Here is a 17,547-nt window from a genome sequence, read left to right on the forward strand (position 1 = left end):
ATTAAGTGCTGGTGCAGCGCACGGGGATCCACCGGCTCAAATTAAGCATGCATGGACTGGTGAAATGGGTTCCACCTAAAATGTGATGAGTTGTTTGTGGGCCTCCTGTTCTGTCTACAGGTCTACAGACAAAGTGCTTATAAATATCACGTAAGAGGATGTAGGCTGTCAGGCATAGGAAGGAAATACAGAAAGGGGACTAATTGAACTAGGGCAATGCAGAGGGCCCGATTCACAGAACTAACTTAAGACAAAATCCTAAACTTACTACCATTTTCTTATTCACAGAAGGCACTTACTCATTTTGGTATTCATAGAAGACACTTAGGGCCAGATGCATCAAGCATCCATTTTGCGATTCCTTATTAGCGAAAAATAAGGAATCGCTAATAAGGAATAGCAAAATGGAATGCATCAAGCAATCCCTATAAAAATAGCGATTCCTTAGAATTCCTTAATTGCGACTCGCAAATTGCGAGTCGCAATTAATGAATACCTCCCCATTAATTCCTATGGGCCTAGAGGCCCTTAGGAATGAATGGGAAGACAATCTCAAATTTGCGAATCGCAATTAGCGATTCGCAAATTGAGATTGCGAGTTCAAGGGTGCAGGGGTGTCCAAAGGACACCCTGTTACACCCCTGAATGTGATCTGTACACATATGTTGCGCACACACATGCCCTTAGGGCATGTGTGTGCGCAACATGAAACTTTGAAAAATGCACAAAAGTGCATTTTTCAAAGTTTTTGCAAATTACCATGAAGTTGTACTTCGTGGTAATTTGCGTGCCCTATTAGCGAATTCGCTATTTTTGATACTTTCATGCATTGCATTTAAGGAATCTCAATTTGAGATTCCTTAAATGCAAACAATCGCAATTTAGCGAATTCTCTATTTGCGATTTTTGCATTTGGGATGATGCATCCCAAATGCAAAAATTGCACTCGCAAAGGGCCAGATTCTGAGAATCTGGCCCTTTTGCGAGCGCATTTCGCCTGATGCATCTGGCCCTTAGTCATTTCGGTATTCACAGAAGTTAGGACTCCTAACTTTAGGACTCCTAAATGCCTTCTGTGAATACCGAAAGTTTTAAAATTAGGATTTTTCTCAGTTTAGTAGTAGTAAAGTTAAGACTCCTAACTTTAGGACTCCTAAATGCCTTCTGTGAATACCGAAAGTCTTAAAATTAGGATTTTTCTCAGTTTAGTAGTAGTAAAGTTGAGAAAAATCCTAATTTTAAGACTTTCGGTATTCACAGAAGGCATTTAGGAGTTCTAAAGTTAGGAGTCCTAACTGTACTACTACTAAATTGAGAAAAATCCTAATTTTAAGACTTACGGTATTCACAGAAGGCATTTAGGAGTTCTAAAGTTAGGAGTCCTAACTTTACTACTACTAAACTGAGAAAAATCCTAATTTTAAGACTTTCGGTATTCACAGAAGGCATTTAGGAGTCCTAAAGTTAGGACTCCTAACTTCTGTGAATACCAAAATGAGTAAGTGCCTTCTGTGAATACCAAAATGAGTAAGTGCCTTCTCTGAATACCAAAATGGTAGTAAGTTTAGGATTTTGTCTTAAGTTAGTTCTGTGAATCGGGCCCAGAGAGAGGAACAGATAGCAAAGCTACTGGCATGAGAGAGAAAGACACAGCCAGGAGGTGAGAAAAAAAGTTGAATAGATAGAAAGGGGCAAACAATGGGAGGAAAAAGGAAGGATGAGAGTAAGGAAGAAAACATGAAAGGAAAGAAGGTAAAAGGTGAAAGGAAGGAAGAAAAGGTGAAAGAATTGGCGGAAGGCTTAAAGGATGGATGGATAGAAGTTTTAACGGTTGAGCAGAAGTATTAAAAAAGATCGACAAGTGAAAAGACGAAAGAGCAGAAGAATGGGCATATGGAAGAGAGTATATGGATGGCTGGGACAGATACAAAAAATATTTATGGGTGAATATGTGAACAGGTAGATGTATATATGAAATGATGGATGGATGGATGGATAGATGGATGGGTAGGCGGATGGATAGCAGAGGAATGGATGGATAAATAGATGGAAGGGTGAATGCATGGACAGACTGCTGGAAGGAAGATGAAAAGTTGAAAGGAACTCTTTTACGCAGGGTTGGGTCTGCTTGCTCTGCACACTCAGTGTGACTAGATGTATGTTTCAAGTGCGGGTATTGGCTACTTCCTTGGGTTTGTGTGTTTTGGACCCTAAATAAATAAGTAGATGAAATACCTGAAAAATCATGATTGCATTTTGTACATGCCTGTGGCCCCCAAAGACCTTGGGTGCCAAAGGCGATGGATGGGATGGATAGAAATAAAAGATGCATGTCAGAGTGCTATAAGATGCCATCTGCTTATTAGTCAACCTTAACTTTCCAAACTGCTTTGCAGCAAGCTTTCTCTCGCCCAGGCAGTAACTCAAAGCCCCACCTACTAATCTAAAACCTACTGATTTCATCCATATGGTAAGATATAGAATTAAATATGTTAACAAAATGATTTTAAATGTGCCAGTTGTGAAACTGCCTTGATGTATGGGTGTATTAACATGTCCCTACGTTGGCATGCAGTTCTCCCAAAAGTAACCACATTAACCACATTCAGAGCTTGAACCAACCTACTTTGAAGCTCCACGCCCAAAACTAGTAGTGCGTGGGAATTTGCAAGATGGGCCAACACTAAACTCTAAAGCAAACAAGAAACACAGAATCTAGGCCAATACAAATTGCAACGTATTGCTGCTTTCGACAAACAAAACAAAACAAGCATTGGCACAGCCAATATATCTTGTCAACGCAAGGTATTGGCTTTGTCAATGTTTTTTCCATGTTGTACAGCTGCACGGCTGCTATCTAGCATGGCTAAAAGTAAAAAATAAAATTTAAAAAACCATAACGTGGCCTCTTCCTAGCCCTTTTCTTATTGCTGGCAAGAGGGAGGGCAGGGCGGGTGAGAGGCAACATATAGAGCGGGTGGAGGGGCAAAAAGCACTATGACGTTGCCAGCTATGTCTGTGTCATATTGCTTTTTAATTGGGTGGGGGGGCAATGCAAATGGGTGGGAGGGAGAACGGGCTGGGGCAAGGCACCATGGACAGTCGAAGGGAGGGCTACACAGTCAGTGGGAGAGAGAATGCTAAGGGGCAAGGTAACACGGACAAATTAGGGGCAAAGCAAAATAGACAGCGGGAGGGACGATGGCTGGGGCAAGGCAACAAAGACAGCAGGATGGCAAAAGTAACATGGACAGTGGGAGCGAGGGTGTTAGGGGGCAAAGGCAACACAGACAGCAGGTGGGAAGGGGCAAAGGCGACAGAGATAGGACAGGAGGGAGGGTGGGAAGGGGCAAAGACAATACAAACAGCAAGAGGGAGGAAGCGCGGGAGCAAGGACAACACAGATTGCTTGAAAGGCCAACATGGACTGTGGAAGGGAGGGTGGTGTCAAAGCCAACATAGACGAGGGGAACATGGCCGAAGAGAAGTACACGAGGGAGCCAGTTTAAAAAGACACACTCTGGTAGAGTGCTTAAACACAAAGAAAAAAGTAGCACCTAAAAAAGTGAGCAGTTGAAGGACACAAGTAATGCGCCCACTCTCCAGCAGATGGACAAACACACAAACAGGAAGAAAGCCTACAGCAGAGGGCTAATAAGAAGCAAGAAAGTTAGAATGACAATGAAGCCAATCAACTGTAAGTAATAGGAGTTCCTTTTGTTCATATAACATCCTGGCTGGGAGCAACCTGGAGCCTTACGTCTAGACCAGTGGAGGCTTCTCCGCTAAGGCGGAGTGCCTCCCTACTGAGTTTTGCGCAGTGGAAAAAAAAATGATAAAATGATAATAACACTATGTTATTATCATTTTATTTTTGCATTGTCAGGCAGTTTTGCGGGCGGGGCTTGGCTGTCGCCACAGCCAGCATGGGGAGGAGTGGTGGGCATTTAAATGCGCATGAATGTTTGGTCGGCCGACTTGGTCCAGCCAAACAGTCATGCATACTTTGCATGTTCCCCACCAGCCTGTAATACACCACCTGGTGCCAAACATGCACATGCTCCAACTGCCTGTCTGAGCGCCAAACCATGGCACTCAGACCAATCACAACGCTGCAATGCAGCGTTGTGATTGGCTTAGGTGAGTCTGGGTGTGCTTCCAGCTTCAAGCAGGAACAGAAGAGGACGAGGTGAGGCGGTAATCCGGCAGAAAGGTAAGTAATTTTGTCATTTTTTTCCTATCCCCCCACCCCCTCTCCTGTGCTACTCAGTGGTAGTCACTACTGTTCTAGATGCCAATGTGATGGAGGGAAACAAAGGAGCACAGCTTGCTGACACTTCGAAAGTACTTAAGAAATTATTGGTGTTATGTTTTTAACTTTATTCAACTTCCTATGTAAGAGATGTGCTTGTATTGTAAGAATGCAAGATTTATCTGACTTTGTGAGTGATTACACAAATATTAATTAAATGGCACCTACTATTTTTATTTCATTATTTTATAGCGTTACTTACCTCAGAGTAGGATGCCAAGGCACTTTACATCATGCACAGAGGTACAATAAATCATACAAGTGTGTAAATCAATGTACATGAAATGTAACATAAGAATATGAGGGTTATAAGATGCTGGAATCACATATCATCCATACTTTTAGTTATGATGGGCTTCATTACGATGTCAGTGGGAAAGGCTCTGAATGGTACTCGGATTTTCCTAACCTGTCTCGGAACCCATGTTTCCCACTGATTCAGAAACATTTCCAAATGACCAATTACGATAGAAGGAAATCGGTTGGTCATTCCGACTCGGTTCTGACTGGCATTCGGAGAATCCAAGTCGGTCGGAGGTGATTCGTACAGCTCAGAGGACAGCGTTTCCACTCATCCGATTACAATGTCAGATTCCGACAGCATTTACAACTCGGTCTGTTCGACACAAAAAGGCTGTCGGAAACTGATTTTGGGGCCCCTAACTGGGCCCCTTCACCTGAGGGCTTCCGGTTGGGGCCCGTGGGGGTACCCATGGGACCCCTCTTTCAAACCATGCACAGTGTGGCAAGCACCTTGGGGTGCCTGCCACAGGGTGGAGGGTTTTCTGCAACCACCCCTTTTTGCAAAGGGAGCCTGTGTTGTTGGGAACACAGGCTCCCATTGAAATCAATGGGAGTCCGACTGAACAGTGTTCGGAACCATCATAATCGGTCGTCCGTTCTCCCAAACCCGAGTCGGTCAGAAACTATTCTGGCAAGGAGTCGGTTGGAATGCTTTCCGACCAAAATCGTAATGAGGGTCTATATGTTAAGACTGAATGGTCAGGAGAAACTCAAAGTCAGGATATAAACCGTGATTGCTGTTGTCTGTAATAACAAGACGTTATTACTTCTCAAAGTAACCCTTCTTCGTAATCTTAGAATAACAACAGATCTGGAGGAAACACAAAAGGGGCATATTTATGAGAGGTTTGCATCACGTTTGCACCACGCAAAGTGGTACATGCGTGACGCAAGCCTCTAAGTCAGATTTATGAAGCGACACAGAGTCAATTTGCTTTCCTTTGAATGGCTTTAAAAAATTTGGAGTAAGGCAACGAAGCGCAAATCGCTGCATTGCCTTATTCTGCGCATAGGAGGCGTTCCATCGGCATTGTGGTGGGTGTATCCCAGAAAATCTCGTGGTTTTTGACACATTCCCAGATTTACAAGGACTTGTAAACCTGGGAATGCACCAAAATGTTACGCCTCCCCAGATGAGGCGTAACGAGGAGCAATATCTTCATTTTTCCTTGTTTTTTCCTCTTCATACGAACGCTGCATTCTGCAGCACACATACAAAAAGGAAAAAGCCTCTTAGGATTGTTTTTGTGCAGAAAGGAGCCCCTTTGTGCAGGAAGGTGCCCCTTCCTCCACAAAAATAATTCTGCACACAACGGAGGCACCCTTGCATCTGCTTTGGCGCTATGCGGCCAAAATGGCACCAGAATAAGGGGAAAGGACAGGAATGTGCCGTATTGGAAAGATATGTCGCATTGCTGCCCTTTCCCTGTGATGCAGGGCAGTGCAGCAAGGTGAGTTGCTGTGCTGCCCTGCACCACTAAACTTGTAAATATGCCCCTATGTATCCAAATCCACGACTTACAATTTGCACGAGGCTCCATGATCACTGTGCTACATTAGAAGGCTTGCAACGTATGAACTGGTAGTAACAAAATGATCTGAGTGTCAAAAGCAGTAGCCCACTTACCTCTCTAAATAAAATATCAGTCTTTGATGTGCATGTTACACAATGTTCTTTGCAGCAGGCACATTAACCCTCTATTTTACTTTAGTAGTCAAAAGTGTGACTGGGCAAAACTCAGAAATCTCCTAGAACTGCGTTTAATGCTAGAGTTAAATCACAACTATTATAATCCCCACCCTTTCTGGCATCTCGGGACACTTGTGAGTTTCCACACGCGCTACAAATCAAAATAACATAACATAACATAATCCCTCCAAAATTGCTGGGCAAACAATGACCTCTGCAGCAGGTGTCTTAACCTGGTAAGATATTTTAAAAAGCAGCCTCTATAGGATCAATTAAGTAATCTAGAACAGATTTACTTGTACATATGACCTTGTTGCCAATTTCTTTGCAGCAGATAAAAAATTATACGTGTGTGTGTTTTTCAGGGAAACATCCTTTACGACGCAACTTTTACCACGCAGTACCTTTACAACGCAGGTTTTTCAACGCAAGTCATTACAACGACTTGCGCTGGGGGGCGCTCTAGGATAGGTAATAGTTTAATTTACTATCCAACACCTTCCCTACTATCCACGGGGACTGGAGTTGGAATAGTAAATTAAACTATTCACTATCAGCGCCCCCCCAACGCAAGTCGTTGTAACAACTTGCGTTGAAAAACCTGCGTTGTAAAGGCATGCGTGGTAAAAGCATGCGTTGTAACAACGTACATCCGTTTTTCAAGCTCTGCCCCTTGAGACCCCACCCCTTTCCACTGCCACACCTTGACCCCCCCAATTTATGGGTTCCCGGAGTATTTTCTTTTCTAATTCCAGCACTGCACAAAACACACAAGCACTAGGAAGCCACACCAGTGCCATATTAAACAAAAGTCAACAAAACATACCGGGACATAAGGTAGCAAACTAGAAGAAAGATGCTTACCTGCCATGACCTCAGGTGACTGGAAGAACTCATCTGGGTGAATGTAGCCCGTTTGAGGAAACAGGCACCAGGCAATTCTGAAAAGGGCCAGCACTGCCCAGAGTATCTGTGTGGTCTCCATGGGTTCATCTATAGTTGGCCCAAGTCAGCCCGGCAGACATTGGCGTCAATGGATGATGTCCAACCAGCCTCCTACGAGAGTGACATAGGGTTAGTGAAGGCAATGAGTTGATTTACTCAGTTAAGGAAAACTACGAAATATTCACTTTATTGCATTCTGTTAAGCTATTTCTTATTGAAAGGCAGTGGCAGGCCGACAACAGGGTTCTTCTAATTTGGCGCCAATGCGAAAGAAAGCCTGATTAAAAAATAATAATAACTCATTAAACATTTTTTCAGAAGAATAGAAAACCCACGCAGCCACACGCCGCAAAGCAGAACACATAATGCAGCATTAGAAAGCAAATAATCAAATCGACCAAAATCAACACAGAATTCAACCATTCCAAAACCAAGCAAAACTCATCCTCTCAAAACAAAAAGAAATGTGAAGTTTGAAGTTAGGAAACTAACTCAGACAATAAATCCACAGAATGAGAATGAAAAAGAGCTGAAATGATTCCGACCGAAGAAAAAAAACCGGCGTTAGTGAAAAAACACACTTCTGCAAAATAAAAATATCGCAGGGATTCATACTTGAGTTGCACGGTCGCTCCTTGCGTGGGGTGTGAGGCTTTTTTCTAGATGAATCTGGAAGTCTGTTCCTCGTACACAAACTGGGCTGTTCTGGTTATCATCTGCAGCCAGTAAATCAATGTGGCTCTCATTATGATGTTTAGGCCACGCCCCCTCCAACACCCCTCTTTATCTTTCTTCACCGCCTTCGGCGCTGTGCCTTTGCCCTTCCGGCTCTCACCATTCCGCTTCCATTTGCTCAGCTCTGCGGACGCCTTGGACTCATCAAAAAACGCATTCTTTGGCCTCCCAACTTATGCGTGGGCAGACCAAAAGTGGCCAGGGCGCCTAAGACAGTTCTTACTTCACAAACTCGGCCACAGATGGCACTTTCGACTTAAGCCTTCAGAAAATTCGCACAAATGGTGAATTTTCGACAGTTAGTGGTAAGAAAGAGGTCCTGTGTCAAAAGTGGCAGTAGTGCAGGGGACGGGGGACAGCAAGGGACACATGCATTGGAGTAACATATATGGTATGCCTCCAAAATGGCTGGGTGGGGGGTGATATCTTTTATTGGGGACCAGAGACAGTCAACGGTTATTGGGCAGTGCCCGGTATCGCGCATGTTGTTTCCTCCTGGTGTCCAAAGACTGCTGTGATTGTGCACTGCCTTTTGACATTTAACTTCTTATCAGAGTAGTGAGAGTGAGCAGTGTTGGCTTCCCCTAGGAGCAGGGCACGAGTACTAAAAAAAAAGAAGTGGGGGGACGCTGACGTCACAACAGGAAGTGACGTCACGAAAGGTGGCTTGCACCATCAGACTCATTGCCTCCCCTCGCGCACCCCTTAGATGCGATTGCATCAGAGAAGCCAGTGCGTGAGCAGCGTTCTGAATGAGCTCCGAACTCGCCCCAGAGAGGCCAAAGAGTGAATGTGTGGCTCCATGTGCTCCAGTTATCGAGCTCCCGGTAAAATAAGTGGGGGGAGCTGTCTCGAGCCCTGCTTTTGAGGTTTATGGGTCAAGAGGCCCCAATTCAATGTGGCGCAATAGATAACACTCAATAACTTCAATGTCCAGTCAGTCCTTTTGTCTATTAACAAAAGAAGAGTTATTTTATTAACAGGTGAGCATTTAGTACCAGGGGCGGCTCCTCTGCAATGGCGGAGGTGCATCGCCTCACTGGCTCAGAGCCAGCAGCTGAAATATTAAACAACATTCTTTCATTGTTTTGTTTTTAACCTGCTGGCTGAGCCAGCTTGTGCAGCAAGGGGCAGGGCAGCAGCCACGGGAGAGGCGAGGTGGACTGGTTTGTTTACTTCTAAGTGCGATATGTGTGTTTGGCTAGCTGTCTTAGGGCGGCCAAACACGCGGCCAAACACGCATACGCACTTAAGTTTCTCCAACCAAGCTGCATTGAACAGCCGGGTTGGAGAAACAGCACAGACTCCCTGTCCTGAGCAGAGTGCCAAAGCAGCCGACTCAGGCCAATCCCCGCACTGCTCTCATGGCATGAGAGCAGCGCAGGATTGCACAGGAAGTCTGTGATGCTGTCCCAGTGCGTGCTGGAACCAGTGAGAACACCGAGGCACGGCGGGAGGCGGCCGGCAGCTTCAGGTAAGTTCCTTTTTAAAATTATTATAAACAACCGTGCTCCCGTTCCACGCTCCCCCTGTGCCCCCTTCACCCGCCCACAACTTTTTAGGTGTCGCTGAGCCAGCGCATGCGCTGCCTGAGAGACATTTAGTAGTGGGCTTTGAAAAGTCCTACCACATTCTTTTTGCTGGTATGAGGCGTGTGGTTGGTTTTGTGCCCATGTACGAGCAGAGGCGACATTGCGCGCGTGCACCACTCGACATCACGTGCGCGCACCACTTGCATCCTTTTTTTTTTCAAGCTCGCGTCCTTTTTGTTTTCTCAAGCATTGGCCGTGTGTGCACACAACTCCTACTTCTCCCCTCCCCCACCACATATCGCGTCTCACGGGCGCGCACGGCCAATGCTGGTTTGGGTTGTTGCCTTGCACTGAGTCGGCTTGGATTTTGTGTAGGAAGCTTTACACCAAAAGCAAGCAGAATACTATCCCACGCCTCCTTATGAAGGTAGAATGTGCGGCACTAGCATAGTTATACCATTTTACATATTGGCAAGCACACCTATGGACTGTGGTAGAATTGGATAATGCCTAGGCTGCTGCAGCTGCTATCCACATGTAGATGAATGGTAGAATTTAAGTTGGTTGCCTTGCACCTGAACTCTGCAAGTATAGCTTTGTTTATTGAAAGAAATCACGCCTGCACGGACTTCCTGCTTCATGCTTGCTGCATCCATTTGAGCAAAATTACGTGTTACCTTTTCTGGTAATATTATTTTCATATATTTGGTCTAGAAAACTTTTTCATGAAATATGATCTGCAGATTATCTAAACCATATGGGCAAATGCAGCAAATGCATTAGTCTGTAGTAAACACTACAGCCACAGAACCACATAAATCCACTCTCATTATTGTCACTTGTTTTTTTACTACAAAGTATTCATTAAAGGTAAACAAAACCTAAACATTCTGATTTCAGTACGAGCCCTTTGTACCTGCATCTGGAATAAGCAGCTTTTTCAAGCTATTTCCAAATACATATACACTATAAAAGAAAGATATTAGGTAGCGTGTAATATTGTTCTATATAACCTTTCTCAAGGTTCTGTTTCCATTTACAAACCACTCTAATCTGACTTAGTGCATCAGTTAATGCAGCGCAATGCCATTCACCAGCCTTCAAGCTTCCTTACATTCCTTGTTGTTACAATCGCGCTGACATTTTCTTTTGCACAACAATTGTTGATTGCAAGGCTTTTATTTAAGCTTGTTTGTGTTTTTGAAGGAATAAGTCATTTTTTAAAATTTCCTTTTGGTTAGACTGTAAGTCGTATAATGAACGTTTACATATTTTAAGGCAGATTTACAACAAAGTAATGCAGCACGGTGCAGCAAGTTATTTTGCTGCGCCGTGCTGCGTTAGTTTCTGAATCGTTTTGTCCACCATAAGCGTGGAAGGGTATGCTCAGACATGAGTCCCTTGCTCACTGCACCATCAGGATTCAAGCAAGCCGGGCGGAAGACGGCTGTAATGCCAGAAACCGGTCCCCGGAAGCTTGTTTCCTTTCCAGTAAAAGAATTGGCTTGGTAGTTTGGTCTGCCCTGTTCCCATGATGCACTGGGCCAGGGACAGACTAATTTGCATGTAGCCAGGTTCTGAGCTGGGATGGTGCAGTGAGCTAAAAAACGGTGATGGATCAAGCCCTGATCTGTTGACTGGGTAGGAGTGTTCTGCTTAATTCAGATACTCTGTCCATCACCACCCCCTTTTCTGAATCGTTTTGTCCACCATAGGCGTGGAAGGGTATGCTCAGACATGAGTCCCTTGCTCACTGCACCATCAGGATTAAAGCAAGCCGGGCCGAAGACGACTGTAATGCCAGAAACTGGTGCCCGGAAGCTTGTTTCCTTTCCAGTAAAAGAATTGGCTTGGTAGTTTGGTCTGCCCTGTTCCCATGATGCACTGGGCCAGGGACAGACTAATTTGTATGTAGCCAGGTTCTGAGCTAGGATGGTGCAGTGAGCTAAAAAACGGCGATGGATCAAGCCCTGATCTGTTGACTGGGTAGGAGTGTTCTGCTTAATTCAGATACTCTGTCCATCACCACCCCCTATTCTGAAGCGTTAGTTTGGATAGCGCAGAGATGCGACATATTAACAAAAAATATGTCGCAACTCTGTGCTTCCCCCTACGCTGGCGTACAAACTGCAGCCAATCGCCGGCGCAGTAACCCTTGCACCATGGTGCAAGGATGCCTGTGTTGTGGGGAGATTGTATTTGTGCAGGAAGGGCACCATCCTTCACAAAAACAATCACAAGAGGCTTTTTCCTCTTTCAATGTGTGCTGTAAAATGCAGCACGCATTGAAAGAGGAAAAAAGGAGGAGAAATGAAAACATGGGTGGTGTAGCATTCCAACGCATCTCCAGATTTAAGATTTCTTGTAAATCTGGAGATGCGTCTTGTTCCATGGGTGTTGCGTGGGAACACCCACAGCAACACCCACGGAACGCCCCTTCCAGACACAGTGCTGCGCGTGAAGGGGCCATATTTACGAGGAGAGGAAAAGTCACGAGGGTGGCTTTTTCTCTCCTTGTAAATATGGAGTAGCCCCCGCGCCACCAGTACGTCACAAAAAGTGACGTAGTGGTGGCGCAGGGGGGTTGCAAATCTGCCCCTTTGAATCTTTGCTTGCCATCAATTCGTGAAAAATGACTGTGAAGTTTCATGCTCAATGGAAGACTGATCCTAGTTTGAATATTTGACGTTTCATTGTGACATACTGTAGTTGAAAAGATATCGAACAGATCCCCTCTGAAGACGAAACAACAATTCTTCAACAAAAGTGCGAACTCCTGAAATATACATCTTAGAATCTTATAGCAGAATATGTTGGCGTGCTTGAAATATGAATTTTCAGCATCTTTTGTTAGTTGGACGATATTTGTTTTAAATTTAATATATTTATCAAAGGCGAGGTTTGAAACAACGTTTAAGCAGGACTACATAAAAAGATGTATTATATGCTTCCCCGAGGCAGATGTTTGAATAGGGTACTGCTTTTCTAGGTCATGACGTCTGGCTGCAGCGCCAGCTTCCATTACTGTTTAGCCCACTGACAAAAGGTGTAATAAGAAGCTAGTTGTTCACAAACATTACCCCCGGCGTCAAATCTCCTGTTTCTGTTACTTGTACGTTAACAAGCAGCTGCTGTATTACGATAGGTTCCTTAGTTTAAGAAAGTCTATCTTGTAAAGCGCTCTGAAATCCGTCACCAGCCCAGCCCACCCGAGGCTCGTGACGGAACGGTTCCGTCACGAGCACACAAAGGGTTAATATACAGCACGATTATACGATTGTTTCTTACCCCTGAAGAAGGGTCGAAGTAGACCCGAAATGCATTGGGTGTTCTTGAGTTTGTGAATATTTTAATAACATCTTAATTTGCAATTGCTAGTTGTTTAAGACATATGGCGACAGTATAACTGTATACAAATACATCCTGTTTTCATGTGTTTAAATCTTGGAGAAAAAATGAACTGAAGTGGTTCCATTGCCCCCAGCTGGGTTTATGCCACAGAAAAGCCCATGGGCGCATTCAAAAAACAAGAAAGTGACAGAAATATGTGCCTGATGTACAAACTCCAAGGCCAGATTTAGCAATGTGTTGCATCGCCATTGCAACACACAAGGGGGCCCAAATGTGCAATGCGAAACCTAAGTTGGATTTATCGTGGCAAATAAAAGGCCACCTTTCGAGGCCCTGCATGGCTCAATAATCTGGAGTAACGCAAGGCAGCACAAATCATTGCCTTGAGTTACTCTGCCCCAGGGAGGCGTTCCATTGGTGGAGCTTGAGTGCCTGAAAGATTGATTAATATGCCCCCAAATTTGCAACCCATGATATGCAAATTGCACAGTGGGTCGTTTGCAAACTTATCTATAATTTGTGATGCAACTGGTGTCGTAATTAGTCACATGCAATCTGTATTCTACCCATGAATGCTAATGAGGCAGAACACATTTACCAGCCTTATACGAATAGCAGTGAATGCAGGAATGGAGGCATGTGAGGGACTGTCGAGGCCAGGAGTCACCTGGTCTATGAGATGCTCAACCCTTGTCCCTAAGGTTTCAAGAACTCAAAAATCAATATACCATGTACTCCTAATATTTTAAAAAATGATTATAAATCCAAAATAGAATCAACATCAAACTGTGTGACTTTCAATATTGTATTTGAACCACTTCAGTTCATTTTTTCTCCAAGATTTAAACACATGAAAACAGGATGTATTTGTATACAGTTATACTGTTGCGATATGTCTTAAACAACTAGCAATCGCAAATTAAGATGGTATTAAAACATTTACAAACTCAAGAACACCCAATGCATTTCGGGTCTACTTCGACCCTTCTTCAGGGGTAACAAACAATCGTATTATTTTCAAACTGTTAACAAAGCATGTGAGGGACAACATACCAACTATGTAAAACCAGTGTAAGTTCCTTAAATATGCTGGAAAAACATTAGGGTGAGTATGCAATGGAGACCTGGACCACTGATTGTTCCCATAGAGGTAGCCCAACAGGATTGTCAAAGGGGAAGCTGTCCCAGGGGAACAGCTTCACCTTTGCAAATCAATTACCACCCCACATGGGTGTCAGAAACTGATAACTGGGTTGTGTCGTCAAATACAACCACAAACCATGGATACATCCCATTGCAACTCACAAATAAAAGGGGGCACCTCTTTCACAGCCTCTTCTGTCTGAGATTCAGAAGGGGTTTCAAAACTGCTTTTTGTGATTCAAAACGACTTGTCTGGCTTGCAAAACCAGGTTTGTATATTTCAAAAAAGTATTTCGCAGCCACAACGCCTGTGCTTTTGTAAAAGGCCTTTATGTACCACGCCCCTAAAACTGATTTGAAAACATGCTCAATTGTGTGCATATATATACAGGTCATGATGTGTACATGATCATGTTAGCAGAGCTCACTTCTTGACTTTGTAGCTCACTATCTCCAATCAATAGAGCTAATCCATAAAGTCAATTTACGAGGCGGTTTCCCAATGTAAGCGGCACGCAGAGTCAAAGAGACATTATTGGGTCGATTAAACGTTTTCACATTTGAATCGTGACTCTGGAGTAGTTCTTGCTGTACATGAAACACGCAAAAGGTGACGGGACGCAGCTTGTAGTAAGTCTAACCACTAGTAATCGCTTGGGGTAGCATTCCAACCCATCGCTCTTTTGCTCACCATGCCACCTCAGTTTGGACCCAGCTACATGCAAATCACTCTTGACCCTGATTTATTGGGAGGTAGGTTAGAACATGTGTAGGGAGGTCCGCTTGGCATACACCTTTAGGGTTGTATGTCAGACTAACAAGGACAATATTGTCGACAAGCCAAATTATCATGGACAAAATATCCGGTTCCCGGAATATTGTTATGTGAGTATACAAAGGTAAGTATATCTTTGTTATTCTTCACTGCACCTCTACATACCATGAATATATGTGTATCATCAGGGACCTAAATGCGGAGTTATTTATAGTAAACCTAAATGTACCTATGTAGACTTACCTTCACTGTAGTAGATATCTTGGCCTTATTGTGTTGGCAGGATGTTAGGTAAATGTTGATATTCAGGTAGTAAACCTCTTCAGATGCCTTCCAGAAATGTGTTGTTGCACACCCTAAAGTTAATATGGCAGCCCAAGAGGCAGACTGCTTTAGTAGGCAAAGTTGGAGGTGGTCACCACTATCAGTGTTTTACACAATAAGAAGCTTATCGGTGCTGTTGGTATATGCGTAGAAGATAGAAGGAATTAGTAACTTAGACTCCTGTGATTAGGTGCATATGGGGATATGTACAAGAAAGTGGAGGAGATTGGTGTTAGCCAACATGGTTTAACGCCTCTCTCCGCCACTTCTGAAACGCAAGGCTGCACCATATTTACAAGAATGTGGTGCAGCCTTGCGTTTACCCCTGCGATGGCGCTAAGTTTAGCAACTTAGCGCCAACGCAGGCACCCTTGCACTATGCGTGTAGGGGGGGATTGTTTATGTGTAGGAAGGTGTCCCTTCCTGCACACAAACAATCCTAAAATGCCATTCTATCACGTGTGCAGCTTATTGCAGCACACACGAAAGTCACAAAATGATTTTTTTTAAAGGATTGTTTATGTACAGGAAGGAGGACCGTCCTGTACAAAAACAATCCATGGCATTTTGCTTTTTCTATGTGTGCTGCACAAGGCAGCGGACATGGAAAAAGCAAAAACGAGGAGAAGTAAAGCATTTCTCCTTGTTTTGCCAACTTAAGACCAGGTTTTCCCTGGTCTTAGTGTTGGCACTGCGATGCCTCCTATGTACACCACCCTTGTACATAGGGGGCAACGTCAAAAACAATGGGTGTTGCTGAGGAACGCCCACTGTAACACCCATTGTTTTCCCCTTTCACACTAACTACAGCATAAAAGGGGGCCCTAATTACAAGGCAGCGTTAAGCCACGTTAAGTGGCTTAACGCCGCCTTGAAAATAAGGAGCAGCCCCTATCGCCACCACAACGTCGATAAAAGTGACGTTGTGGTGGCAATAGGGGCTTGTACATATGCAAATACAGAATATATACCAGCGTCTATATGATAAGAGAACAACAGAAGAAAGGGCCAGATGTATCAAGGCTTTTGCGACTCGCAAATGGCCTTTTTGCATTTTTTCTTATGTATCAAAAAATCGCAATTTAAGTAATCGCAATAGTTTGCGATTCCTTATTTTGCCATAGCATTTAAGGAATCGCAAATTTTGCGATTCCTTAAATGATATGTATGAAACATTTTTGAATTGCGAATTTGTGTTAAGAAATCGCAATTTACCACCAACTTGTAGTTGGTGGTAATTCGCGATTTCTTTTAAAAATGCCCTATTTGGCATTTGTGAGGGTGGCATGTGACACACATACATGCCCATAGGGCATGTATGTTTGCCACATGCACACACATGTAGATTTCAGGGGTGCAGCAGGGTGTCTTTGAGACACCCCTGCACCCTTGAAATAATTCTCAAATTGCGATAAGCAAATTGCAAATTCGCAATTTGAGAATTATTGCACTATCATTCCTATGGGCATCCTGGGCCATAGGAATGCATTGGAAATTATTCTTTATTTGCGAATTCGCAAATAAAGAATAATAAGGAAACGCTAAAAAATATAAAATGGATGCGTAAACAGACTGTGAATTTTATTAGTGTCTGTCGCGATCAAGGGTTAAAAACACAACTCAAGGACCAGTTTTAACAAATAGCTGTCCTCAACAGAAATGGTCCACTTCTGTTGAGGACAGCTATTTGTTAAAACTGCAGTCTGTTCACGCATCAATTTTATATTTTTCACTTCACATTTTGCACTGCACTTAATAACTTGTTCCCACATATTCTATCTTGCTCATCTTGGTAACTATACCTTTTGACACTCGAGAGCTCTGATATATATAGAGATGGAATGTCACTTTATACAAAAGGATACCCAAATGATGAAGCTAATCACCAGGCTTGGTGAATGATGGGAATCCACACACATAAACGTTTATGTCACCTTGCCATATTAAATTTTTGAGTCTTCTTAGGAATTTTTCTTCTTTTGTTCTCTTATCATATAGACGCTGGTATATATTCTGTATTTACATGTTAGTTTGGAGCTGCATATTCCAGTTGGTCTTTAAACTCTGGCCTCTGACCCTATCTTACCTTTTTTGTGTGGCTTGTACATATGCCCCATAGTGCGGTGGGTCGGACTGGAAGACGTTAACAGATATACGTGACATTTATTGTGCAGAATCCAACAAAATAGATTGGTGACATGCACCAAACTTGAGAGGATCTCAGCAAGACAGGAACTGTTGCTACTGTTTAAAATTAACTCCAACATTACCACGAATAACTTACATGGAGATGCCGACACACAGAAGGATTTATTGTGAAAAAGCTATATTTACAAGAGGACACTGTCAACGCGTTTCGGCTACAAATTGTATTGTCTGGAATTTCATTAATACAATCTGCGGTGTAGACTGGATAAAATGTGATTGATACAAAGTA

At 43.5% G+C, this 17,547-nt stretch overlaps 1 protein-coding gene across 2 annotated transcripts in view; it reads right to left on the reverse strand.

Annotated features, from left to right (window-relative positions):
- The window catches only part of PIGZ (phosphatidylinositol glycan anchor biosynthesis class Z (Gwada blood group)), a 79,489-nt gene that overhangs the window by 60,317 nt on the left and 1,625 nt on the right, over positions 1-17,547 (reverse strand). Inside the window, exons 1-2 of one of the 2 annotated variants that reach the window (XR_015300973.1) lie at positions 7,866-7,970; positions 7,170-7,361 (exon numbers count right to left, since the gene is read on the reverse strand). Coding sequence is in view for 1 of the 2 variants with exons in the window: in XM_086944247.1 (XP_086800373.1) it covers positions 7,170-7,290 (121 nt within the window). In the remaining variant the exon portion in view is untranslated. Of the gene's footprint in view, positions 1-7,169; positions 7,362-7,865; positions 7,971-17,547 lie in introns of those variants that run through there. The other variant, XM_086944247.1, reaches the window with a different exon arrangement.

The sequence above is a fragment of the Lissotriton vulgaris genome, chromosome 11, assembly GCF_964263255.1.
Source record: "Lissotriton vulgaris chromosome 11, aLisVul1.2, whole genome shotgun sequence".
NCBI classification, from domain to species: Eukaryota; Metazoa; Chordata; class Amphibia; order Caudata; family Salamandridae; genus Lissotriton; species Lissotriton vulgaris.